The sequence below is a fragment of the Chelonia mydas genome, chromosome 24 (assembly GCF_015237465.2).
Source record: "Chelonia mydas isolate rCheMyd1 chromosome 24, rCheMyd1.pri.v2, whole genome shotgun sequence".
Lineage (NCBI taxonomy): Eukaryota > Metazoa > Chordata > Testudines > Cheloniidae > Chelonia > Chelonia mydas.
In genome coordinates, this window is record NC_051264.2 from 4,154,417 (window position 1) to 4,181,204 (window position 26,788).

Genomic DNA, 26,788 nt, shown 5'->3' on the forward strand with positions numbered 1-26,788 from the left:
CCTAGGGGGACAAATATTTTACCCCATTTTGCTGGGGGGAATCAGGCACAGAGAAGGGAAGACACTCACCCAGGATCACTGGCAGAGGGGTTTAAACCCAGGAATCCTGCCTGCCAGCCTTCTGCTCTAACCACTAAGATCTCCCCTGTCAGAGCATGGAAAGGAACCCAGGAGTCCTGGCTCCCAAGTCGCTTCCTTAACCCATCTCTGATCATTTTAAAATCAAGGTGAGATGTTTTGCTAGAAGCTCTGCTCTAGGGATCGTTCTGGGGCCGGTCTCTGGCCTGGAGGTCAGACTAGCTGATCACAGTGGTCCCGCTAGTCTTGGGATCTAGCAATCCCTTGCCCATCTGTTGGCTGGGTCCGATAAACAAGACCCGGCTCTTTTAGAGCTCTTTAAGTTTCCAAAGCCCTGTTCAAACATTAATTGTTTAATTGACAAGCCTTCCGCCGGGATCACAAAATACCCAGTCCCTTGGGAAATCTGGGACAGACTCTGGGCGCACAGAACGGTGGCGGAAGCTCGAAGCCTCAAACCCATGGCCCTGCCTCAGCACTGCCTCCTCCTTACTCGGGAAGAGAATTAGGTCACCCGCTCAGCAGCACAGCCCTGCCACCCTGGGGCAGCCCTGCCTGGGAGGAGAGCACCCTCTGCTGGGTCACCCACCCCACACCCCTGCAGCAGAGGGTGCGCTGCTCTCCCCGCTGCGCCCTGGAACGCTTTCGAGGTCCCCCGTCCAAGGACTAGCCTGGCCCCAGACAGCTTCCCCGGTGATCTCGCCCAGGTCAGGCCTCCAAATAGCAAAAGCACCTTATTTCAAACACCCTGGCAGGATAATACCGAGGGGGTCTCATGTTTAACGGTACTTGTTTGTCTAGCATTAGCACCCAGACACCCCAACTGAGATCAGGGCCCCCTTGCACCAGGCCCTTCACAGACCCAGAGCCACGGACAGTTCCCCCGGGGAGCTCAGTTATAGTCTAACAAGACGAAGGAAAGATGATTCTCCGTTATACAAGGGGGAAACTGAGTTCAAGTGATTTGTCTAAGGTCACTCAGGGAGGCTAGGGCAGCGTCTGGACTCGAACCCAGGTCTCATGGGCTAGTACTCAGCAGGCCCCTCTGACCAGCTCCAGCTGCCGCTAGCTGGCTGGCTTTTCAGCCCCCCAGACTGGCACAGAGGGGCTTTAGCCTAGACACAGGCCCTGTCCTGCCCAGCGCTGCGGTGACCCCACCCCCTCATCTCCAGCCCCAGCACCTAGCCCCAGAACTCTGCCACGGCACTTTCCTTTTCCATGACGTCGCCGGCGGCGCTCCTTTGCTCGCCCATGAACGAGCAGCATCTTGTGGCTTCGGTAGCTGCTTCCTGCCCTTTGCATGCAGAGAGCACGCGAGGAGGACTTGCAAGTTCCCCTGCCTCCCGCAGACATCGCTGCCAGGGCCTCGGAGCGCAGCTCCCCGCAGGGGCTGCTGCAGGGCATGGACTCCCAGGTCAAGGAGGGCCTTAGGACAGGTAGGAGCCGCTGGGGCGCGGGGGGAGACGGGAGCAACCTCGACCGCTCTTCACAGGATCAGATCTGTTCCCTTAAGGGGAGTCCAGTGAAGAGGGACGTGGGCGAGAGCCAGGGAGACCGGAGTCCTGCAGGCAGGAGTGGGGAATCTACGCTCCATGCCACAGAGGGGCAATTGCCCGCCAAGCATTGGGCTGATCCGGTGCATGAGTCCTGCAGCTGTTCAGACCCGGGTGTGACCCGGAGGGCATGTCCCCTTGGGCAATGGAGCCCCAGGTCCTCTCCCATGAGCCAAGCTTGGAGCGGAGCTCATTACGGAGGTTGCCCAGCTGTGGGGGCTGGGTTGGGGGAATGCAGACCCTTTCCTGGCAGAGGTCGTACCGAGACCCACACAGCTCGTTCCATGCCAGCCTCCAGACGACATCCATGCCCTAAGCTGCTGACCTTTGCCAGACGGTTTGATGGGCCAGTTATGCCCTGCTCCAGAGCCACCCCTGCAATGCATTCTCCGAGGGGAGGGGTGAGCGCATGGCATCTCTCCTAGCCTAAAGGCTTTCGAAGGCGGAGGCCCAATACTCCCGCACCCTGCGCCTCGGGCTGGCTGTTTGCCCCAGTGCAAAGCAGATGTCAAACGCTGCCCGAGTGGAATGGGCAGCAGACCGCACTCCCACGGTGCTCATGCTGACTTGGGGGGGCTGGGGGCGTGACTTGGTGCCTTTTCTTTCTTAAAGGAACAAAAGGGAGGGGAAATGAGAGACAAGAGCGGGAGGGGATCTCTTTTATGGGAACCAATACGGCTGGTAAAAGAGAGACATTTCTGGGCCCTGAAGAAGAGCTCTGTGTAGCTCGAAAGCTTGTCTCTTCCGCCAACAGAAGTCAAAAGTCCAAGAGGAGATATTGCCTCCCCCACCTCGTCTCTCTGATATCCTGGGACAAACTTGGCTGCAGCAACAGGAAAAGACAGTTAGGTCACTTTCGAGAGAGGTGTCTTTCCTTTGCACAAGGGTAGGCCCTGATCCCAGAGTCAGATCCCTGAGCATGCAACCCTGTCCCTGGGCAGAGCTCCAAGGGGATCAGCTGATGTCCCTGTGGGCACAAACAAATATTGATCACATTGCAGGATTGGGGCCTTGAAACCCTGCTCTCCATTTGAGTGGCAGGAGATAGGCTATTATTAATAGGACTCCGAAACGTGCCATGGCAATCGCTGGCAGACATCTCCGGGATGCTAAGAAGGTGGGATGGATCAACCGATTTAAATAATTACTTCCTGTTTCAATTAACTCTTATGAAACACTATTGAGAGGTCCCCTGTAATTAGATCAGGATTAGAACACAACAGAACAATTGTATTTCCTGGGATTATTACAGTAGCCTTCAAGGTCTGAATCGAAGATTAGGGCCACAAGGTGCTAGATATACACACTGGGAGAGAGTCCCTGCCCCCGAAGAGGTTGCGATTACGTTAAACCCATTAAAAGAACATTAAGCTAGCAAAAAATCAAACCCTCCAAAGGTAAGAAGTGCCCAGTTAAGGCTTCCTGTGAATCTTGCTGCAAGGGGGCTGAATTCTGGGGCAGTCTTTGATTGCACAGTCCCATACGGGATAGGAAGCATTTTTTCTGCATGGGCAGAAGGACGGATTTTTCCCTACCCTCTTTCTCCAAAACAGCGGAAAGTTTTTAGCGGAAACTTTCCCCCAAAATTCAGATACTCAGCATGGGAAACATCAGCCGAACGGTGGAAGTTGGGCAACGTTTAAAAGCAACCCCAACCAGCATGTTAGAAGGGAAAGCGCGCCCCGTGCAGCTCTAGGCTTTGCTCCCGGTGCCGTCCAGAGCAAGGACACAGAGGAGAGGGTGGCTGAGCTGACCTAGCTGCAGTCCTGGCATAGCAGCTGTCTTATTGCTTCCTCAGCGAAGATTCAGCAAAGCAGGGGCATTTATTTTGCATCTTTTTGCTAGGGCGAGGAAGATGCTCAATGTTCTTTCCACCCTTCCTCACGCCTCTGGAGCAAGGTGGCTGCGTTTGGAAACTGCACCCTGGGGGATTAATTCTCTCCTCCTCAACCCCCATGGCATCATGGGCACCTGGGGAAAGCAGGCACCAAGGGCTACCTGCAGGGTGCACTTCTGCCTACTCCAAGAATTCAAAAGCCGTGATTCAGAGCCCAGAAAATCATGAGATTTTGTTTAAAACAATAAGACATTTGGGGAGCTTTTTATTTGCCTTCTAGTTTTCTGGGCCTTTAGGATGAAACCAGGGCTCATATTTTGAAAAAAAATATACACACATCCCAAGCTAGAAATGTATTTTAACAAAGAGAGAGGGAGCTGGGAGTCTCATCTCATCACAGGACTCCAGGAGCTGGGGCTTGGTGAAAAACACCCCGTATCGTGAGAGTAGCGATAAAGGCCCAAGCATTGGTGGGTGCATGGAGAATCCAGCACCGCAAGGCTTTACGGAAGGGTGCAAGACATCAGAGCGCCCCCTCGCAGCAGAGCACAGCATTGCAGCCACCCTGCCTCAGTTTCCCCAGCCTGCTCCAGCTGCAGATTGGACTCGGCAGGTAATGAGTTCAATCTCTTCTGGAGTAACAGCATCCTTTAGACTTAGGCTGACCAGAGCCCAAAACAAACTTCTTTCCTGCCAGGCTGTTCCCATCTGCAAGGGCTCAGGCTAGCCCCACCCCACCTCCATAGGAACAGAACAAAGCAGCCCCAATCAGCACCAGCTGCTGGGCTCTCCATCTCTAGGGTCAGGTGTAACAAGGCCGGGCTAATGGAACAGGGCTGGCTGGAGACCTTGGTTCTAATCCTAGCTCTGGCTTGCTAGGTGTGGCAAGGTACATCCCTGCTCTGTGCCTCAGTTTCACCATCAACAGATATTCTTATGGCTTGTAAGGTCCATGGGAAGCAGGGCAGTGGATGCCGATCTACATTGCAGGCCAGCTCCACCTCCTTTTCCCAGCCCAGTGCAGTCCCCTGAGGGGGCTTGCATAATGGGGCCAAAGGCCAGGCAGGAAAGAGACCCGGGATGGGGACGAGAGCTGCAGAGAAGACTCTTGCACCCGCAGGAGTGCAGGGGGATGGGAAGGCTTCTGAGCCTACAGGGGGGCCTTGCTGGAGGATCGAGCCCTGTTTGTTTCCATCCCCAGGGGCTGACGTCTGGGATAATCAGGGACCCCTCCTCTTCAGCACATTTAAACCCAACGGTCTCAGCAAAGACAACAACGCGGACGAGCTGGCCCAGCTGGATGGTGCCAGTGTTGGGCTCAGCATGGCGCCAGCCGGGGCCCAGAAAGAGAAGCAGCCTCCTGGCTCTCAGAGGGACCAGGGCACCTATACCAGGGTAGGAATCAGCAGCTCTCGATCCAGCACCTTGCGGCTTCGGGTCACGGCACCACAGTCCCGAGAGGTGTCGGACTGGCCATTCTCCAGTTGCTTGGGACTGTGCAGGGCTCTGCGGTGTGGGGGGAGCGTCTGGCAGGTGCAGAATGAGGGGAGCTGGGGGAGGGTGCCCTGGGTGTCTGTCTGCTAGAGCGGGTTAAGTAATGGAACAAATGTGTGCGCTGGGGGGGAAATGCATTGGGTACTATATTCAGCCCACTCTTCTGTCCAGCCACCCATCTGTAACGAGGCATTCATCCTACAGCATCCATCCACTCACCCACCCACTCCACAGTATCCATCCATCTGTCCACTCCGTACTGCCCGTCTACCCGACAGTACAGCATCCGTCCATTCATTCGTCTGTCTGTCTGCTCTACAGTATTTGTCCAACCATCCACCTTCTGTCCACCAGTCCATATGTCTATTCACTGTACAGAATCTATCTGTCAATCCATCCATCCATCCTTCACTAGCTGTCCATCCATCCACCTTTACAGTATCTGTCCATCAGTCTATCCATCCATCCACCCTACCCTGTCTATCCATCCAACAACCCTACAGTATCTGTCCATCATCAATCCACTCTAGAGTATCCATTCATCCATCTGTCCACTCTATAGTACTCATCCACCCGTCCATTCTTCTGTCTCCCCGCTCCTGTATCTATCCATCCATCCATTAGTCTATTCACCCGAGAACCCTACAGTATCTTTCCATCTGTCCATCCGTCCTGGCTCCTGGAGGGGGAGTATTTTTAATCGGCCTGGGACACCTGCCTGGCCCAGTGGCCCGCTCATGGCATCTCGCCCAGGTCCTTATCAGAGAGCCCAGGGCCTTTGGTCCTAGAAGGACAGAAACCTCCGGAGGATCTTCTCCAGGTCTCTGGAAGCAGAAGCCTCTACTTGATAAGCCAGAGATTAGCTCCCCAGCGGCGTCAGCACAAAGGGAACCCTAAGGGACTGCCGGAAAGAAGGGCCTTGGCAAAGGGTGTGAGGCCCCTCCTGCCCTCGCTCGGCCCAGGCTTAGGGCTCGGTGCTCCGCCTGCCACATCCACCATACGGCAGGGTTGGGGGTGGGGGGGCTCCCCTCAATCACTGCTTGCCCCAGCTTGGCACTAAGGGGGTGTGTGGAAGGACATGGCCCCCATCTCCACCACCACCCCCCATCTAGGCCTCTGTTGCTCTCACTCCCTTAGGACCCTCTCAGCTCATGGCCGGCGGCCAGTGCCAAGCTGAGCTGGTCTCTTCTCAGGGACCCTGTGCAGGGAGCAGAGACGCAGGCGAGGCTGGGGCCCAGGCTGGACCCTCCCGAGGCCCCGTCGGCGCTGCAGGCCCGGACCCGGGCATGGTTCGAGCACACGCAGGCGAGCCGGATCTGCCAGCAGGGGGAGCTGCCGCCCTGGTTTCACGGCTTCATCAGCAGGAGGTGAGGGGCTGGGGGCGCCTGGCAGGTACCCCGGCGCCGGCGGTGGGAGGTACGTGGCTCGGCCCCACAGCAGCATCCCCTGGACCCTGGGGCTGTTCCCACAGGCAGCGCCACGCCCTGCTGCCACAAATAGGGCTAAGGAAGGAGTTTCACCCTCCTACCTAAATGAAGGGAGTGGCAGTGGGGAAGGCCAGGGAGCCAGGACTCCTGGGTTCTTTCCCCAGCTCCTCTCCTAACAAGCTGGATTTGCCCCCACTCGCTGCATGCCAGGACACAGGAGGCTGCGAGCCTGCAGGAGTCCCCATGCCTAGACTGCCCCTTTCCAAGCCTGGCGGGGGCTGGGGGGGCTGAGATATTGTTCCCGAACTACCAGCAGCTCCTACCCCAGCCCTTCCAAGCCACATCTCTTACCCAGGAGCTGCTGCCCCCTCGCTTGGCTTCCCACCTGGATTATTTCTGACCTCGTTTGTCCTTCCCACACAGGGACACGGAGCAGCTGCTGCAGGAGAAGCCGCTGGGCTCTTTCCTGATTCGCTTCAGTGAAAGCACCGTGGGATTTGTCTTGTCGTACAGGTGAGGTCACCTGGCCGCCCCTTGCTCCTAAGCCAGCCCCGCAGGTGAGATCTCCAAGCTGCCCCAGCCCCACTCCCTGCTCTCTGTGCTTCGCCAGGCCCCCATCGACGCTGGTTGCTGAGCGCCGCACTGTGTAGGGCCAGTCGGTCTCTCAGAGCTGGGGATCGTTGTTATTACGTGGCTCAGCTGCCTGGGGGGCCGGGGGGGACAAGGAGCCACACAACGCTGGTGCTGTGGGTAACGTGAACGTGGGAGAGCCTCTTCCAACCCCACTGGCCTCCCCGGTTCCTTGAAGACCTGGACGCCACTGAGCCAGAGCCACTGAGTGGAAGCAGCGCAATTCCCAGTCACTCCGGTGTGAATGGAATTTCACCCCCTGTGTTGATTTCTCTCCGGGCTCCAGGGGCAGAGATCGCTGCCGGCACTTCATCCTAGATCAGCTGGAAGACGAGTGCTACGTGATCCTAGGAGAGAACAGCGCCCACGTCGAGCTTCAGGGTCTGCTTCTGCACTACACCACCGCCCCCATCACCCCCTACGATGAGTTCCTGACAGCACCATGCCCCAGGGTAAGAGAGCGACTCGCCCAGAGCACCTGGCATCCCACTGCGCGCCCAGGGATAGCTGGAATGCCGCAACTGCCGTCATAAGAAAGGCATGGGGATGTGCTGGCTGGCTGGTGTCACCACTGCCCTCTGCTGGAGGGGATCAGAATTGTTCCACTGTGTGTCATAGGCCCTGTACTGCTGATGGGGATTCCCCAGGCCAAGCAGCATGGGTCTGGGCTTGTGCAACAGGAGGGGCTGAGGTCAGCACCATGACAGCCGTGGAATGCGAGGCAGTCACAGATGTTACAGTAATTAGCACCTGAATGAATTGTCCCCCCCTCGCCCCAGACATGCAGCAGTGCAGAACTATCCCCGGTGCACTGGGAGTATTTCCCCACCATGAGGCAATTGAAAGGCAAGTTGGTCCAGGTGGCACAGTGAATCAGTGGCATAGAAGCTGGGAGTCCAGCTACCCTGTGCTCTGTTCTCCCCACTACGCCCTGCACCCTAGGAAGAGAACCCAGGTGTCCTGACACCCAGCCCTGTGCTCTGTTGCAGTTTGTAATTTTTATTGCCGAAGCACCTAGGAGTCCCAGTCATGGAACCCCAGACCTAATGCCACATCTATCGCTCAGGAGCTTTTCCCTTTGCCACAGGGCGACAAAAGCCGAGAGAGTGGTGGGATCCCTGCTGGAGCTGAAGCAGGGTCTGGTGCCCCACTCGAGCCAGCAAATGTCCCCCCAGCAGCAGGCGGCCAAGCATACAGCCTGGTTCTCAGACAGCCCCAGGCCCCTGGCCAACAGAGCCATCCCTGCCCGCTGGCTGCAGAGCAAAGGAACGAGAGAAGCCCTTCCAAGGAGGTAAACGTGGACACGGACAAAGAGGGGAGGAGCAGGGCTGCTTAGACGGAAGCTGACTTCATTTCATTCCTCCCTTAGGCTCCCTGTGCCATTCCCCCGCTCCCCGCCAAGGCTGGCCCCACTCCGAGGCCGAGCAGCCCTATGCAAGAGGCAGGGGCCTCTGTGGAGCCCTACGCCCACGTCAGCAAAACGCCCGTCCCCGCTGAGCAGCCCACGCCGGCCCAGCCCGCAGAGGCCAAGTACCAGCAGCTGATGCGCTTCCACACCTACGCCGAGCCCTGCGAGGGCTTCCCGCCCCCTGAACGCCGCATCTACTATGAACCCGACGAGCCCATCCCCTTCTACGCCATGGGACGAGGCTCGCTGCCCAGCCCCAACCCCGAGAACATCTACGCGGAGGTAGAGCTGGCGTGCCGGTCCCGGCCCCAGGCTCTACCCAGAGTGCTGCAGAACACGGCGTCCACCTTGCCTCGGGGCTCATCCAGACCTCCCGCCGAGCCGTCCCCAGGACACCGCAGGCTCCTCCGGAGCACGTCGGGGCAGGGGTCCCGGAGGAGGCGGTTGCCTGCCGCTCTCGCGGTTGAGGGGGCCCAGGGGAGGCCATCTGGGCCATCCTCGGAGGTGGGTGCCACGTGGAACGACAAGTGGGGAGCGGCACTTTAAATGGCCACAAGGGGGCAGGATAAGTTGAGTCTGATGGGCCCTGAAACACACTCGGGGCGCTGGTTCACATCCCACTGGTTATTCACACTTGCTGGCTGTTTGGGGGCCTGTGTGCAATGAGTTTGGTGGGGCTCAGTCCCAATCCTAGTGGGTGGAGGTCTCTCCCACAGAACCCGCCAATGCTATTTCCCGCCTCTGCTGGTAAAGAGACCGCGGACTTAATGGGCCAAGGAGACTGATTTCCCCTAAACCTTCCACTATTCGGGAGTATTATGGTAATGCCTAGAGGCTGCACCTGAGATCAGAGCCCCGTTGTGCTGGGTGATGCAGATACATAGCAAAAGCCTGTCTCTGTCTTACAATCTATGCAGCGAAGACAGAGGGTGGGAGGGGGAACTGAGGCACAGAGCAGGGACATGACCAAGCTCACCCAGCGGAGCAGTGGCAGACCTAGGAACAGAACACAGCTTCCCTGAGTCACGTCAGTGCCCTACCCACAGACCCACGCTGCCGCTGAAGTTAGGGCTGAGGCATATCGGTGGGGGATGATGCATGGAGTAGGGGGCTGTGATTTATGCTGTTCCTGCTCTGTGGGTGCACCAGGAATCCCTGTCCTCCGTGCTGCCCGTCCCACGCCTCTCCCCAGCACCACACGGCGTGAATAGGAATGGCGCAGAGCAATTCTGCGTTCCTTTCACTTTCCCCCTCTCTCCTCCTTCCTCTCAGAACCCGCTGGAGTTTGACGACCCGGTTTACGGCAGGAAGGCAGCCACCCTGACCAGACCGGCGGCCACCAGGGGACAGGAAGGTCTAGAAAACATTTATGAGCTGATTTCTGGAGACCATCCTAGCCCGCACGCATCGGGGAGCAGTAACTCCTAGGTAGGTATTAGGGAAAATCCAGAAGAAATTCGGTAGGCAGAAGGCGAAAGTCAGCCCTTATGCATCATGTCAGCCCACAGCTAGTGTTCACACCTACTGGGACAAATGACACCGCAAGGCGCAGGGGGACTCGGGCCCATGGATCAGATCCAGTCTCCATTGCAATGAGCCTGGATTTCATCAGGGGTAGGATCAGGCCGTCAGTGTCTGAAATTTCCCACTGCGCAGAGAGAGGCAGAGCACGAGGCCCATGCACCACTGCAGTGCGGAACGTACCCCTGGGCAAGTGAGTGTCACTTTCGGGTTCTCACGCTCCAGCCTGCAGCCCTGCTCCGGCTCACAAACTCTCAAGGGATTGAAGTGGGGGAGGACAAGACAGGATTTAATTAGTTGCGAAGAAGGGGGAAAGGCATTTCTTGTAGTAGCCTTTTGAGGGGAAAATTTGCTTTTTAATTAAAAAACAAACAAACCCCATTTGTAGGCTAAACTGACAGGAGCCTCCCTTCAAAGGCGGGTTAAAATTTTAACACCAACTTGAACACAAAAGGTAGGCAGTTTGGTCTAGGGGCTAGTGCATAGGACAGAATCAAGGAACATCAGCTCTATGCGCAACTCTGCCACTAGCCTGCTGTTGTACAAGTCACTTTGCCACTCTGCGCCTCAGTTTCCCCATCAGTCAAATGGAGATAATGATATTGACCCTCGTTGAGATGGATGGCGGATAAGAGCTGGAGGGTGATCTATTACCAGTTGCCCCGTTACTAGGCTTGGGGCTGGGATGGATTTTCACCCATCTTTGCACTCCCCATAAGCAGGTGCTGGGCCCTCTATGGTTCTCTGGCCATGCCCTCAATTCACCTCCTACCCCAACAGATGGGAGCAGGTTCCTTTCACCAGCTCCACACTACCCAGAGAGCTAAGGGATCTTCAGCCAGCCATTTCCATCCGCTCTGCGGCCCCTTTGCACTCCAGGCCAGCATCTGTAGGTCAGAGTTACTGAGAACCAGGCCCATAGAGCTGCATCTTTATAGTCATCGCAGTATCTAAATTCTATAATTCTTAAAAGACACTGGCCCGGCCTGTTTGCTAGTTAGTTTATCTGTAAGCCAGCAGCACAAAATTAACACTGGTGCAGTGAAAACAGCCAGCCACAGCCACCCTCGACAGAGTGAAGAAAGAGAAAAGACAGAGAACTATGAGATGGAGGGGACACGTGCGGGGGTCTTAACCTCTTAGGAAGTTGCTAGATTTTCTCAAAGGGATTTAAGTTTTCTGCCATCTAAATAGCAAGAAGTCAAACGCTCCATAACTTGTGTCATTACACCCGCCAACAAAAGCTGCCTGCGGTCCTTCATATCCCCCAAGCGAGCCCTGATGCCCAGCCCCTGCAGTGCCTACTCTCCCCACCCTTCCCTGAGCTGGGAAGAGAAAAATGGCAAACACCCGACCCTTTGGGAGGCTTGACACAAGCATTTTCACTCTTTTCAGAGCCCTCCCGCATTCAAGGCAAGCCAGCAGGACACCCCCTGCCAAGGGTTCCTGGGCTTGAGAGCCGCCGGAGAAGACTTCTTCCCCATCAGCTGCTCTCTAAGGATATGTCTACACTAGTGCAGACCAGGGCTAGGACACAGAGTTGCTGCAGACATAAGCCCTCAAGACACTGCTGCTCTGACCGCCTCTCTCAAGTTTGTGCATGGAGCAGCCTCCTCCGTGAATTCAAGGATCACATGCTCTCCCCCCCCTTCCAAGGGTGGGAGTTTCAGGAAGCAGGGAAGATCTTTCCATGGAAAGGACAATGAGATCCAACGCCAATAAAAAACCCAGCGAGGTCTTTGGCTCACAAAGTCTCTTCCTCACAGCTACGACACCAGCTTTGTCGGTTTTCCCATCCCTCCTGCTCTCAGTTGCTTGGTACTCAAGACTCACGGCTTTTTTGGACCCTTGATGTTATCTCCCTCCCCCCCACCCGGAGGGGGTCTTTGCTTCTTGGTGTCATTGGGCAGTCGTAGAAGCTGCTTCATGGGGTGGAACTACCAAGCCCAAATGGGGTGACGAACACCCTCTGGCGTCGACGGAGATATCTACTGACTTGATGCCGCAGAGCTGTTCAGATAAGGATTCTTATTTTTAAATCAGGGGAATAAACAGAAGCAAATGGGATGAAATCGACTTGCATGCAGGGCGGGCGGCATTTAAATCCTGCTTACATGAGGGGCAGCTTCAGGGTTTAAGTTCCATGTTAAGTCCTATGGACCCTCTGCTGCTTGATCTGTAACCACGATGGGCTGTTTTTCGTTCCCACTTCTCAGGGCAAGAATTTATCACCGCCACGTGCTGTCTGTAAATAAAAGCGATGGGCCTTCAGTGAGCCGTGAACTGCCCTTATGGTGTCTTAGCATCCTCAGAGAAAACAAATAGAAGGAGAAGTATTTGGTCCGGATGCTGCTCGGCCCAAGCACAGCGATAATTCCTCCCCCCCCCCACCCCCCCAGATGGGTCGCCAGGCAGGTTCGAAGGCAGCAGAGGAAGGATGGTCTTTAGGCTCAGGCCCAGTAGCAGAGACAGGATTCCCCGCCCCCTCATGTCATCTCTGCTGCAAGGAACAGCTGCCAGTTAGGAGCAGCAGGTGGCAGCGGGAAGGGGCACAGAGGGTGGAGGTACTGGGGGATGTGGGAAGAGAGTGGCAGGGCTACGAAACGGATGGATTGTGGAAGGTGGTAGGCTGGAAATGCTGCATGCTACAAGGATGGTTTGCAAGAAGTCTCAACGCCTGGGGAGAGCGACTGAGGGTTCCACTAGGTAACATAGGGAGGAAAGGCCTAGGGAACGCTGCAGTTAGGAACAAAAAAATAAATTCAGAGTGAAGGTGAAACTTACCAGAAATCCTAAACACGTGAAAGGTCCCTAAGACCCCCAACGCCTCTTCCCCAAAGCAGCCCCCTCTCCTGGGGGTAACCTGACTCAAAACTGTGCACCTGGCAACATGGCTACTAAGCAGCAGGCAGCCAGAGAGCTTCTGGTGTCTGCCTAATTCTTCCCCCTTCTCCACCCCAAGACCTACCACTTCTTTGTGGGGAGGGCAGCCACAAACCCCACCACCAAACAGACCAGCGTAAAAGCAACTGCCAGGCTCATATGAGCCAGCATCTGGGCCAATAGGCCCCTGCATGATTCAGCTCCACCGGAAGAAGCCATTTGAATGTTCCCTAGCCCTGAAGTCTCCCTTTAAACTCTGGCTGTCCCTTCACACATCACCTGCAGGAGAAAGGCCTGAGCAACTGGCACTTTGAGAGGCAGTCACCTCTTCAGCCCCTCACTGACCTGTGACTGCCCCAGCTGTTCAATTCCAGGGGAGGGGGGAACAGTTTTGGTTTCCACCTTTTGCCCAGCAAGGTCACCTCCTATTCTCCGATGCAGAAAGACTGCCAAGACTCAGGCACAAAGTCGCCTGTGTATATGTTTAGAGTAGTCTCAGCTGTTCAGGGTCCTGGCCTTGATTCCCATTAAGACTAAGGCTGGGTCTACACTATAGACTTACGTCAGTACAACTGCATCATTCAGGCATGTAGGAAATCTACACCCCAGTGCCACAGGTGTAAGTTACAGCGGTATCCATTGTAAAGCTCCATGCCAGTAGGGTGCAACCGGGCCTTGGTGCACAGGAGTCAGGCCCTGTGGGTTCAGTATTAAAACTGGTAACATCTAATCACTCCTGTGCCAGTCCAGTTCCTGAGAACGACAAGAGGGTGTGAACAATCCCATCCCCTGGAGAGGCAACCAGAGGGGTGATTTGGTTCGTTTAAAAGTTTTATTCCTTTATCAAATCTCTTTTCAGAGGATTTCACTGTACAGATAAGATAGGAATAAATTACTCAACAGTAACTTTATTCTGGTCATTGGAACACTCAAAACGGGCTTTGCAAAGTACTAAAACATCCAGGGAACTAACCTATAAATCTGATTTTAAAATACTGTCAGACTTCATTTACCACGTCCTTTTCTTTGGAGGGGGGGGGACCAGGGTAGATGGAGCAAGTTGCCCTTTGGCGTTTTCCTCAATGGAATTGCCGCAATTAACTGCTTTAGTTGTGGTACAACAAATAAAACCTTTGATGTCAGGAATGTAACTTAAAGAACTGGACCGACTCGCTCCTTGCTTCAGCATCATAAGAGTTCAGCAGCAAACAATGAACTAGGAAGTGAGGCCAGCAAGAATGAACAGATACGCACATATCTGAATAGCTGGCCTGTGTACTATTTGCAGACGTGCCCGTCTCTGCCTCTGGGAAGTCCACCATCTTAAGTGAAATGAAGAAACTCATTTTTCAAGTGTTCTGTGAAACAAGTTTAAGTCAAGACATTGCCTCCCTTTTCCAGCCAGGTGGGTGGAGTTAACATTTAAACCAGAGTTGGTGCCTCAGCAGGAACTAGGCGTTATAGAGATAGGCGGATAGGTTAAAAACTTGTGCTGTAGGCAGCTTTTGCCTAGGTTTGGATTATTACAGGAAATACTGCGGTGACTTCAGTTCGCTGCGAGCTGCAGGGCACCATCTCACCCCAGAAATACTTGGATTCAACTAGCATTTGCATCAGATTTTTACAGCGCTCTGGGCCTTGGCTTGGGGACACACACCCACACCTACCCCATTCTTATATGTCCCAGAGCTTACAATAGCTTCTTGTGCTGGCAGAGGAAACCAGAATATCTTCCACGGAGTCCAGAGATTGGGGGTATCTGTGCGCTGTTTTCAAACTGAAACAAGCACCGTCTTGTTAGCCAACATCGACCTTGAAAACAAAAATGTCCCCTCAAAAGTGACTCAAATTTACAGGAGGGCATGGCAAGGAAAACAAAAGAACAAGACACACTTCAAACCTGCTGAGATTGCTTGTAAGAAGAGAAATGTGTCTACACAAGTACAAACTGAACTATCCCAAACGGTTTTTCAAATAATAGTCATAATAATAATATAAAAAGTTTGCCCTTGAAACTGCCTTTCAGAAAGGAAATTACACTCTTGACACACGGTAGGTCCAAAGAAAGGAGCAGTGTTGGACTTGGAAATTTATTGAGACTCTACCTAAGGTTCTGGTGACTAAAGAAAAAAATTGGTAGTCTGTACACCTACAGGATGAGAGCTCAAAACTTTGCGCCAGTCATGTCCTCTTTGGACAAGCCTGTGGCTGTCCGGTGCTAGAGTCCCCAGCTGCACGAACCAGACTTGATTTGAGCCTTCTACATTATCATTAAAAAAATTACAGCGTGGGTTTCAGAAATGGTTAGTATTTAACCCTTCTCTTCACAGACAGGGGAGTGCTGTATCCTCCCACCCACACAGTTAGATCCAGGGGCCTCCTCAATTCCTGGTAGGCCAGGAGGAGTCTGACATGGTAGGTCATCTGGGCTAATGCCCACAGAACAGGAGAGGTGCTAAAATCCATATTTGGCTTGGGTCTGACGCCGGCTGAGTTTGTTTTCGGACCATGTGTTTTTCAGTTCCAACTCTCGCTCCTTCGCCTGCAGAAAAGGGGGTGGAGAATAGATCAAAATCAGAACAGTTGTTCATTGTTTTAATAGTCCTTTGCCCTTCTCTGTCACTTCACAATGAGAAGCTCAGAGCACTTTAGTTAGTTCTCTGGTACCACGGTTATGGGTTTTCAATTGTTTTTCATTTGTGGACCCCTAAAAAATGTCAAAGGGCGATGCAGCCCACTTTGGAAATCTTAGACGTAGTCTACAGACCCCCAGGGGTATGCGGACCACAGGTTGAAAACCACTGGTGTAATATAAATATCCTGATAGAGATCTTGATGTAGAGAAGCCAAGCTGGAACAATGCTCGGAGTCCCTAGTCATATGAAAAGTGCCATGGGGTCCTTAAGTGGCCCCAAGTGGCCAGGCCCTGTGGTTTAAGTCCCATCCACAGCAGCACAGCACCCTTCAACTTGTGCTGGGACACTGGCTCCATGCTGATTCTACAGAACCACTTCCTGCAGCAGCTAGTTCTTTAGAGGTCTCACCTCGGAGACTCCCCAAGAGGTTCAATCACAGACACACATCAAGTCTCAAAAGCCCAGTGGCGCAGGCGTTCCACCACTCCGCACACTGAGAGGACGGGGACCACAATAGGTTAATGTGCCACAGAGCCAGGAACAGACCCCAGGAGTCCAGACTTTCAGGCCCCCGTTCTAACCACTAGTCAACACTCCCTTCAGCCAACTAACAGTGGGTGGCTAACTCAGTGGCCTCACGCCACTGACCTCCAAACACAAACCTATGACAAACCATCTCTCTAAAGCTCCACATCAGGGTGCTGGGTCTCAGATGGGAGGAGAAAATATTCTCCTGAGGAACGCAACTGCACTGACACCCTCACCCTCCAGCCAGGAAGCCAGAAGCGATGGCGATGATATCCCAGCAACAGGAGACCCTCTGCCATCTAGTGGCAAGACACGACTGGCTTCTGCATTTGGTCCCCATTACATACAGCCCCAGATGAGGCGGGAGGATTGCGGGTGGGGTGGGGGAGGTCAGGGGAGTTATCTGGGATCTACCAGAAATGCCTTTAGGAGGTGCTGTCTGTCAGGATCCTCACCTTTCCCTCTGGCCTGGGCATGGCTTTTCCTGGTGTTACAGCTGTGCTGCCCACTGAGAGGCTGGCACACCTAGTCAAGCGTCTGGGGAATCCAGAGAAGTTGCGCAGGAACCAGCCTTGATGCACTTACTGCCAAGCTTGCCAAAGGGAGGCCCAGGCTGTAGACTGTTTGCATGAACCCTCTCGACCTACCTCTGTTGTTCGGTTTCCCTGTCGTAGGCATAACCCCATTAGCCTGGTGCCAAAGCTCCATGGCTGAGCTTTCACTCATGGAGCAACAAAATCGTGACTTCAGACAAGCATCAAGGCTGTCTGCTATTCCAGACACACATGGCGTCACTGCACTCTCCTCTACCACGTGGCTTTGTCGTCATCTCCTAGGGCTTTTATCTTCTGCAGATCAGCCATACATATACCAGCCAGCACAGCACAACAGAGGCAGCACGTTCACCCCAGCTGGGGAGGACGGAAACAGGCAGAACGGAAGTGACTTGCATTACCCTCTAATGACCCTTTCTGGCAGATGCATGGCACACAGGAGTAGAGAAATGTTCGGGGCTCGGATGGGATCTCAGAAGACACCACAAATGGATTCAACCCAAGGGCAGAAATTATTGATGCACTAATAGTGGTCTCAGTTCTGTGCAAGGAGCAAAGGAAGCCCTGGCCTCTGCCCCATACAGCTTGCTGCAGCCCTCAATTCCCCCCAAAAAACCACTGCAGGTTTCAATGGGAATTCTTCGTGCATAGATTGAGGTCTGCCTGATGTAGGACACACTGGGGGGCCTCTCTCTTGTAAATGCAGAAGTTATTGACTCCATCAGCTCATTTCCACTGATACTCTCTGCTCTTAAGTGATACCACATTTGTAACATTGTCAAGGGCTGTTTTCACACCCATGGTAGGCAGCTGACCTGGTGGATCAGGTACGTGATCTGGTGTTTTCTTCTCTGCTGTCCTGTGGGCTGCTCTCCTTTTTTCTAAAGAAAAAACAAATTCAAAATGACTATCAGTGCTGGAAGGATACTGCCCCGGCTAGTGAAATCAGCAAGGGATGGTGTCACATGGACAGAAACCAATGCTGCAGAAACCAGAAGTGTCTGGTTTGCGTTAAAGCCCTTGATAAGGGTTGTGGTAGATTCTCCATCACTGGTGATTTTTTTTCTTTTAAAAGATAAGCCCTAGTTTAAAAGGAATGACTGTGGGGCAGGTCTCTGGCCTGTGCTATACAGGAGGTCAGACTAGATGGTCATGATGATCCCCTCTGGCCTTGGAATGTATGAAACAACAGATCCCATGTTGAGGCAGCTTCTAGTCAGCCTTCACTGCTCACACACTGGGGCTAAGCACCTGTTTCAAGATGCTCTGCAGCCATGCTGTGCCTAATTACTTTGTACTTAAACAGCACCTTCCTCCATGAGCTCTGAATTTCATGAAAACCGATTAAGCCTCACAACATATACAGAAGCTAGGCGTTATACCCATTTTACAGAGAGGGGAATGGAAGCAGAGACAAGTGAAATGGGTTACAAGATCACGAAGAGTCAAAGCCAAGCTGGGAATAGAACCCAGATCTCCCATTCTATTCTATACAGGGTTGCATACTCCCTACATAACTGTAGATCCAAGTGCCTTACAAATCAAGGCATGGTCCCTACCCCGAGCAGTGAGCTAGCTGTGGGTTAAGTTCTCAAGGTGCTCCATTACAGGAGCAAACAGCCCTACCTCTCCTCCCTTTGACAGGGTTTGAACTCAGAGCACTGAGGTTGGGGATGGCAGACGCAAACTGCCTCTCTGGTATCTTTATCCCAAAGTCTAGTAGCACTTTGGGGCCATCTCCAGAGCTTTCCTGCTTCAATTGTTCATTCCCAACAACCTCCCTGCAAACTTCATTGATGTCCCATGACCATTGGTTTCCAGTGATCAGCTTGGGAACGGCACCACCATAAGGGCCACACTGCGTGCCTGATTGCTTCCCAGATGCCCTTCCCTTTGCAGCTGGATAACTGGAAAGGTGTATCCTTTAATTTCTAGTCCCCTCTACATTAGATTCACAGATTGTAAGGCCACAAGGACCGCACTACATCACCTAGTCTGATCTCATGTATTTCGAAGGCCAGAGACGCTCACCCAGCTACCCCTGTGTTGAACCCAATAACTTATGTTTGGCTAAAGCATCTTCCAGAAAAGTATTCAGTCTGGATGTGACAAGTTCAAGAAATGGAGAATCCACCACTCCTCTTGGCCATTTGCTCCTGATGGTGCATGTTATGTCTAATTTGTATCGGTCTGGCTTTAACTTCCAGCCATTGGTTCTTGATCTGTCTCTTTCTGCTTGACTAAAGAGCCCTTGAGTACGCAGTGTTTTCTCCCCATCTAAGTGCTCTACACCATAATCAAGTCATCTCTTGATCTTTTTGATCAACTAAAGTCTCTCACTTGTAAGAGATTTTCTCCAGGCCTCAAATCATTTTTGTAGATCTTCTCTGCACCCTCTCCAATTTTTCAACATTCCTTTCAAAATGCGAGCACAAGAAATGAATGCAGTATTGGTCTCACCAATGCAATTCAGAGAGGTGAAAACAAGTTCCCTAAGGCTCTGAAGGGACAGCCGAACAGCAGCCCCGTGGCTTGCCATCCCTCTGCTACCCATCTATTTATCTGACCCGCACCTGAGCGGCTCACAATCATTAATGGATTTTATCCTCAACATCCCCGTTTTACAGATGGGGAACTGGGACACAAGGTCAATGAAATGACTTGCCCCTGGTCTGGGGCTGAGTTGGGACCTGAAGGCAGACCCTTTGCATCCTGGTCCAGTGCTCTACCCACTAGGCAATACATCCTATTCATACCTTGCTGAAAGATTTCATGGTCTTCTCCTCTGTTAAGGATTTGGTCATCCACTGCTGGGCTCCACTCAGCTGATCATCCCCTTTGATCTCCACAAAGTTGATCTCTTCCCTCCCACGGTTCCGTTTACCTTGGAGACGCTTGAACTGAGAGAGAAATTAAAACAAAGGTCAGAAGAGAATTACGCTCATATTACATGGCTCTGATACACGGTACCAAACAAAGGTGACTGGGGCTTGGAATGATCCAGCTTATCATCTGAGGTGCTGGGCCATGACCATGCTCATCTTCCCAGTCAGAGAGTTCTTTGTTTATAGTATAACTCTGCTCTTCTACAGATCAACAGATCTCAAAGCTCTTTATAGTGAGCCCCACAAACTCTCTCCCCCACACCTAACCCATGAGGTAGGGAAATATATTTTAAATATGGAGAGACAGCAGCAAGTGAAGACATTTGCCCGTAGACACTGGCAAAGCCAGGAATAGAACTGAGCAGTCCTGGCTTCCACACCCTCCACTCTAAGAGTCAAGGAAGCACTGAAAATGTTGCCACTGGCAAATGCATCTTACACAACTGAACAGGTCTCCAAAACAACACAGCAGGGTGGTGGCATATGAAATGAGCTGAGGTTGCTGGAAGGGAATTGCACACAACAGCCAGTGCTTTCTGCAGCATCATTCGATTCCAGATGCCAGCTTTGCTGGCAGTTTCTGGAGAGCGGCAGCAGTCTGTGGTACATTTCAAATGGATTTTGAGCTGAAGCTGCTGAGCCCTGAGACATGAATGAAGCACATTGCTGCATTAAGTAAGGTAGATCCAAGGTCTTTTAGCTGCAGTTTTTGTATTGCTTTGCAGTTGTAAGCCAGCTAGCACCTGTGCACACCACACCGTGTTGTGTGTGACATCCACTCCTTGCTACATCCTGAGTGAAGATTACGCTGGACTTGCTGGATTGTCTCCTGCTGGAAATATCTGATATCAGCTTATAAAGCAAACCAGATCACCTAGAGCAGAAGATCTAAAGATCACTGGAAGGGGCTGGGGTGTGAGAAAAAGTGCTTCTGAGCTGCCCATCTTGCAATCAGTGATCTCATAACGAGGACTAGTATAAGAGGGAAATAGGCAGGAAAGCCTAATACCATACCTACTGGTCAGGGCCACAGGCTTTGCCAAACATTCTTCCAAGAACATAAACACAAGAATTAGATCAGTTCATGGAGGATAGGCTCATCAATGGCTATTAGCCAAAATGGTTGGGGATGCAACCCCATGCTCTGGGTGTCCCTAAGCCTCTGAATGCCAGATCCTAGGACTGAAGGACAGAGGATGCATTATTTGATGATTGCCCTGTTCTGTTAATTCCCTTTGAAGCACCTGGCATTGGCCACCGCCGAGAGCAGGATACTGGGCTAGACAGACCACTGGTCTGACTCAGTATGATCATTCTTACAGGCAACAAGGCCAGATTCTCAGCTGATGTAACTCCACTGACTTCACCATAAACCACTGTAGCTCCACCAAAGTCAGCAGAGCTCCCCTGACTTACAACCCAGAGTTAGTTTCCTTAGCAGGGGAAATTTATTTATTTCTGGGGACTGGTGTGAGATCAGTCAATGTTAATACTGCTTCTGATCATTTCTTGTTTGGCTATGTTGCTTATCCAGATTGGGGGATGGGGGTGGGTAATGTCTTTGTAAGGCACTCAACACCATTTAAAGCAAATGTATTATTATTACATTTAAGGAATTCTTCCTTTTCCCCATGACATACGGTATTACCAGACTGACTGTGTGTACTTTAAGGGAGCGGAAGTGGGCAGCAGCAGGTATCGACCACTGCCCATAACAGGACGCTAGACCTGAAAGAACAACAGCCAGATCTGCCATGGCAAGTAGCGAGGCACCAGGCTTGAGAGGTCAGTGTTTTGGGCTGCCAAGCAGATCCTATGTTCCTATAACCCCATAGCATCTAAATGTGAACTCTGTGGTAGGATATATAATAAATGCCAACCGCTTCATCATCCATGAAGGACGAATCGGTGCTCATCTCCTGTGCTGGTCCTAGGGCTGGATCCATCTCTGGGTAATAGCCACTGGGGTAGTAATCCTGTAATCGAGAGGAGAATAGGTTTGTCATCAAGGTGTGATCAGACAGCTACTGGAACAAAACTGGACACAGATGCCAAGATGCAGCATTGGATCTGGAACCAGATGCCCTCAGGATGAGGTACCTTTAAAAGGCCACCTTCAGAGATATCACCTGACCTTAGAGGTGTGTTAGCCTGTTGATGCCCATGAGGAGGCATGCACGTGCCTTGCCCTGAGCCCAACAAGAGAATTTATTTCCCCACTCAGGGGGACTGCATCCTGCTGTAAGCACTTGTCCCCAGTTCATCACTACTTTGGCAGCGCCATTGGACTGAGTGGCACTTTACACATGTGTACGTAGCGACTACTACCTTAGACTGCAATCAGTTCCCCTCTGGCTAGAGCCATAGCTTTGTGTTTTCACGACCTCACCTCAAGTGTTCCCATCCCAACACTCTGATGTACTGTTCCACTGCACCTTTCCCTACTTTCAGTATAAACTGACATGTGTGGATTTCCTCCTGCACTCAAAAGGACTCCGTAAATATTTGGGGAGCTCCTGAACTCCATTACACAGACAATCTGTTAATGTTTTCTCCCTGCCCTTGGGCTTCATGTGGAAAGTAGATTAACGGGGGGTTAATGCTGGCAGGTGAGACCACAAAAGCAGACTCCGAAGGCTCTAGAAGAAGGGTTGGCATTTCAGTACATGACGACTCAGTAGGAAGAGCCAATCAAACCAATACCCCAGTACAGTGTGAGGAGGTGCTGTGCTAATGACAGTCATTTGGAGATGTAGTAAAACCAAGTCCAAGAACCCAGGGGACCTTCTGCAAGAGCAGAGATGGTAACTCCTAGGATCCCATTCTGGGAACTACATTCAACCTGCATAACTACCCTTGCAGTGTGAGCTGGGTGTGGTGTATGCTTCCTCATTTCCTTAACCTAACAGTTAAAAAAACCACCCTAAAGACCTTAAAGAACTTTCTAGCCCACCTTCAGACATTATGAAGCAGCAAATAGGACACACACACCATTTCCCCCCCTTTAAGATCTATTATTGGCTACATGTACTCAACTGCTACCTCCCCAGCATAACCCTCCTACTGGATCAGTAAGAACCAATCCTGTCTCAGACACTGCCCCCAGGTTTTGAAATGGCCTTGTACAGGCCCCAGATTTTGCAGCCAGACAATGGCAGGTGCAATTCTGTGGATGCATTTCAAAAGTTAGGTAAACATTTATACTGCAGTCACGCCTTGAGACCTCCTCACAGCACGGGCCTCAGTGTGCTGGGGTGTTTAGCCTGAAGGAGTTCGCACAGGCTCAATCTCCAAGGCTATCACCTGCTCTGGTAGGTAATTCAAAGCACCAATTCAAAGGCTACTTTTGAAACCAAGCCCCCATTGTGTTTTGCCCATTGGTAATCCTGGTTCTTACCTGATAGTATGCCCCCGGGGCACTGGCATCGCTGTAGCCAGGGAACTGGTTAAATGGCTGGTTGCCATAGTCTTCTCCGGGTTTGGGGGCCCAGCTGTGCTGAGTGGTGCTTGAACCCGCAGCCGTCTTGAACTCCAGAGGGGCATTAGCGGCAGCATCCTGGAATTCAGGCTCTGGCTCCGTCCCAGGGGGCAGATCCTCTGTCACCACGGTGCCGGAATACACGTACGTCTCCGCGCTGACCACGCTGGGCTCACTTTTGTCAGACAAAGAAAAGAAGTTCTCTGGCTCTAGCTCTTCGTCACTGTCATCCTCCTCCTGGGTGATCTGCTTGGTCACCTGTAGGGCAGCACTCTTGGCAGCTGCCTTGATGGCAGATGGCGAAGGAGTCGTGGCCACTGCTGGCTTGGACAGAGGTTTTGGCTTGGAGGAGGAGATTGGAGCCTTAGCTGGTTTCGACTCAGAGGCATTTTCTGCTGTTTTCCTCGAGAAAGCATAGGGCAAAAGCAACCGGTTTGTCTCTTTCACCGTCAAGTTTTTGGGTTGAGGAAGCAAAGCAGACAAGCCAGAGCCCTCACTGAGTCCCTGATGGTTTCATTCAGAAAATATGGTTCATAAAAACAGGAGACAAGAAAATAGATGAGTGAGTTTATATTTTCTTAACCCAGTGCCCAATATCTACCCCCATTTCACTTTATTTAATCTTGCCAATGGGCACCCCCACTACTCAGCGTGCACTGCAGGGACTGAAAATTACATTGGCCTGAGATACAAAGGAGGCTATATTCTGCTCTGAAGCAGTGACAGAAAAATCTGACAGACCAGAGCAACAGGAACGGTTGTAAGGGGTTTTGCTGAATGCTAGCGCGGTGAACTGAAGCTTTATTTCACTTCTACAATGGAGAGGGGAAAAATGCCATAGGCTTCCTTATCCAAAAATAAGAGGGCTTTTCAGGGAATGTATAGCTCTCAAAGGCATCAGTCTATGTTCTCCAAATTAAAGCACTGTTCAGAGCATTATCCTAAAGAAACCTTTTAAGAAAGGTATTTGATCACTTATACCTTAGACCAGTGGTGGGCAACCTGTAGCCTGCCCACCACTGCCTTAGACCCTCCAGTTTGGGGTTTAATCCAACTTTCATATATACAGGCTGATTGCAAGTAAGGGAAAGAGTGAAGAATTGTGCGTTTGTGCCAGCTTTTCACACCACACAGCTTAGTCTTCACCCTGCAGGCCTGCAATCTAAGCATGAATAGTGTGTAAGTGGTCAGGGTTGGAAGAATCTCTGCTGTGTTTGTCATCCTAGCACAATGAGGCCCTGAGCCACGACTGGGGCCCTTCAGAGCTATCGTAATATAAGTCAGAATAAATTCCATCATCAAGTTCACACCTGAAAGCAATGGGAGGCAGAATACTGGGGGGAGCAAGACACTAAAGATTGTCCCGACAGCACCATGCTTTTGAGCATGCAGTGATTAGATCTCAAAGTACTTTACAAAGGAGGTCACTATCATTATCCCCATTCTACAGAAGGGAAACTGAGGCACAGAGCGGTGAAACCACTTGACCAAGGTCACCCACCAGGCCAGTAGCAGAGCCAGAAAAAGAACCCAGGTCTCCTGAGTCCCAGTCACAGATTCTATGCACTAGGCCACACTGCCTCTTCATGACCGGTGTTTTTAAATAGATCAGCCACTCCTGAACAATGTTTAGACCCATATAGGACAGGAAGCAGTAAACTTGTTACCTTCAGTTCTCCTGTTTATCCAAGCTACTTGCAGAGGCAAGTACACTACTCTTTTCTAAATGTTGCTTCTATTAGGAACTACCACCAATCTCTGGAGATAGGGTTTTCTTGGCTGGTAGTTTGAAAACACTGAAGTATCTAGCTTGTCAGTGGAGGTCTAAGTAATTTGGCTAAGTAATAAAGAAATGGACCCTTAGGGGTCTTGCTGCCAAAGTGCAAGAAGTTGCAGGATCAGGAACTAAGTCCCCAAGGTGTCACATAGAGTCTGTGACAGAGCCAGGAACTGAACCTACAATTCCCAAGTCCCATTCCGGTGCCTTGACCAAAAGGCCATCCATTTTGAAGTCAATGAAATGCCTCGATCTCAAAAGCAGCAGGGTTGGGTTTACAATCATTTTTCTGAAGTACAGTATTTTGAAGTCTGCTGCATTTTGATAATCAAGTGTCTGATTACTTTCCCTCATTTTTATGGGCTTGGCAGCAGGTTCAGAGTTCCAAGTGACTTGACTGTCAGCCAATGAGTCTGTTTGCTACTATAGATTAAGTTTCATATGTCATCTAACCTGTGGCAACTTGATTCAACTGCCTGATTAAGTTTTAGTAGCAGCCTAACCAGTTGTTGTAGAACCTGAATATACCATACTTGTATACCACAAAAATAGTCTCCTTTAGGAACTCTGGCAGTTTGCTACTGTACACTAGTGCCCCCTTAGTCCTGATAGGGGGCTGCCTGAGGGCCCCAGCTGTAAGCCCAAGATTGTGACAATCAAGTTGCTTCCACAGGAAGTATAAGTTTGAGAATTACATTTTAAGTCATTACCTGAAGAGAGTTTTTCTTCTTTGCTGGTTCATCTTCCTCTGAATCTGACTGAGAAAGAAAAAAAAAAAAAAAAACAATTTAAGTAGCACTTGTGACAGTAAAAAAAAAAAAAAAAAATAGAATAAATGTACTCATTATCAAAGAGATCATGTTAGCAGTAGGGCCAGCTTTTTGATTTGCAAGGACCCTAGCTGCTGAACAAGCGGTAGGAGATCGAAGTTCTTTCACCTCCAGTCCAGCTGATATGAGGAGATCAGGTCAAGAAGTGCTGTCTCATTGAAAGCCAGCCCTGGTTACTACATGAGAGATAAGCAAACTGTCCACAGTGGAAGCAAGACTGTGCTACTTGCGGCTACGTTTAGCAACAGTTGTAACTAATGCAGTTTGGACATGGCCATGTATAAAGCACTACGCTACTGTAAAAACTATAGCTAAATAAACTAGTACACTGGCGTTAGTTCTTTAAATCTCATAAGAGCAATTTCAACGCAACTGAACAATGTTTAGTCCAACTTAAGATCAATTTCATCTGTATGGTATGTGGACCAAAAAAAACCATTTACTTAAAATTAAGTCAGGATTTAAAATTTTAAGACTGTCATTTTAATACATTCACAATGCAGGAGCGAGTGGGAGAAAATGAGAGGCTTACACATATTTAGCTGCTCACCAGTGATTAGTACAGCGAGTACCAGCAGCTCTGGCATTTTAAAGTTTTTTGCTGTTGTTTTTTTAATATAAGAAACAAAACATTGAGGCAAAACTCAGTTTGAGTCTTTTATAAGTCAGGCTCTGTTTTGAAATCACAAAAAATGCCAACCCCAAAACTGACAGCCCTCTGCTTTTGTGTTTAGACAATGTAAACCAAAATGGAAACACAAACTCATAACATTGTGGATCTGGTAATTTAGCATGGAGATTTTTCAAAGGTGCTTAGACGTTTTGGACACCCAAGTCCCATTAGAAATTAGTGTCTGGAGACTGATTCTCTTATGCTCTAGGCCCCTTTCCACGCTCTGCCATCATAAAGGGGCCTTAATGTACAAGAGAATCCAGCCCTAAAGAGGTATACAGTCCTATAGCTTTCCATGGCAATTTACAGAGATTAAGGGAGACATAGCCCAGTTTACTACCTAAATTATACAAATGTAGAACATGAAGCTAGATAAAGTAAACAGATAAGAAGAGGTAAAACAGAACTCATCATGTAAATTCTGGTATGCTGAAGCAGAAACTGAGGTAGAATTCCCTGGTTGGGACGCAAGGTGAAAGAAGGGAATTTTGAGGGGGGGTTTGAAGGATTAGGACGATTGTCACAATGGAAAAGAGGTACGGAGTAGTGAAAAATTAAGAATGGCCCCATTTTTATGCATTTCTTTTTACTGACCC

The 26,788-nt window shown here is 51.1% G+C and overlaps 2 protein-coding genes across 7 annotated transcripts in view; one reads left to right on the top strand and one right to left on the bottom strand.

Moving 5' to 3' along the window:
• SH2D2A (SH2 domain containing 2A) lies at positions 1 to 14,943 on the top strand. Of its 5 annotated transcripts, none has more exons than XM_043535074.1 (9): positions 1 to 227; positions 4,670 to 4,863; positions 6,156 to 6,329; positions 6,813 to 6,902; positions 7,306 to 7,471; positions 8,107 to 8,310; positions 8,389 to 8,931; positions 9,700 to 9,855; positions 11,344 to 14,943. In XM_043535074.1, exons 2-8 carry the CDS (start codon positions 4,769 to 4,771, stop codon positions 9,853 to 9,855), a joined length of 1,428 nt encoding a protein of 475 aa, XP_043391009.1. In that variant the 5' UTR covers positions 1 to 227; positions 4,670 to 4,768; the 3' UTR covers positions 11,344 to 14,943. The 5 variants fall into 5 exon arrangements, with proteins under 5 accessions (XP_043391009.1, XP_037739385.1, XP_043391008.1 ...); XM_037883457.2 differs by lacking the exon at positions 1 to 227 and adding an exon at positions 1,360 to 1,514 and having other exon boundaries at positions 6,100 to 6,329; XM_043535073.1 differs by lacking the exon at positions 1 to 227 and adding an exon at positions 1,376 to 1,514.
• Positions 14,889 to 26,788, bottom strand: part of PRCC (proline rich mitotic checkpoint control factor) — a 14,989-nt gene continuing 3,089 nt past the window's right edge. Inside the window, exons 2-7 of one of the 2 annotated variants that reach the window (XM_037882753.2) lie at positions 25,400 to 25,447; positions 22,832 to 23,416; positions 21,315 to 21,410; positions 19,306 to 19,449; positions 17,365 to 17,430; positions 14,889 to 15,373 (exon numbers count right to left, since the gene is read on the bottom strand). In XM_037882753.2, coding sequence (XP_037738681.1) covers positions 15,287 to 15,373; positions 17,365 to 17,430; positions 19,306 to 19,449; positions 21,315 to 21,410; positions 22,832 to 23,416; positions 25,400 to 25,447 — 1,026 coding nt within the window. In that variant the 3' untranslated portion in view covers positions 14,889 to 15,286. Of the gene's footprint in view, positions 15,374 to 17,364; positions 17,431 to 19,305; positions 19,450 to 19,868; positions 20,077 to 21,314; positions 21,411 to 22,831; positions 23,417 to 25,399; positions 25,448 to 26,788 lie in introns of those variants that run through there. The other variant, XM_043535075.1, reaches the window with a different exon arrangement.

What these genes read in the sequence shown, in the direction of transcription:
- SH2D2A (XM_037883457.2), top strand. Translation starts at nt 1,379, where the DNA reads ATGCAGAGAGCACGCGAGGAGGACTTGCAAGTTCCCCTGCCTCCCGCA. An exon ending in CAAGGAGGGCCTTAGGACAG is followed by an intron (nt 1,515 to 4,669) that starts GTAGGAGCCGCT and finishes TTCCATCCCCAG; the next exon opens with GGGCTGACGTCTGGGATAAT. An exon ending in CACGGCTTCATCAGCAGGAG is followed by an intron (nt 6,330 to 6,812) that starts GTGAGGGGCTGG and finishes CTTCCCACACAG; the next exon opens with GGACACGGAGCAGCTGCTGC.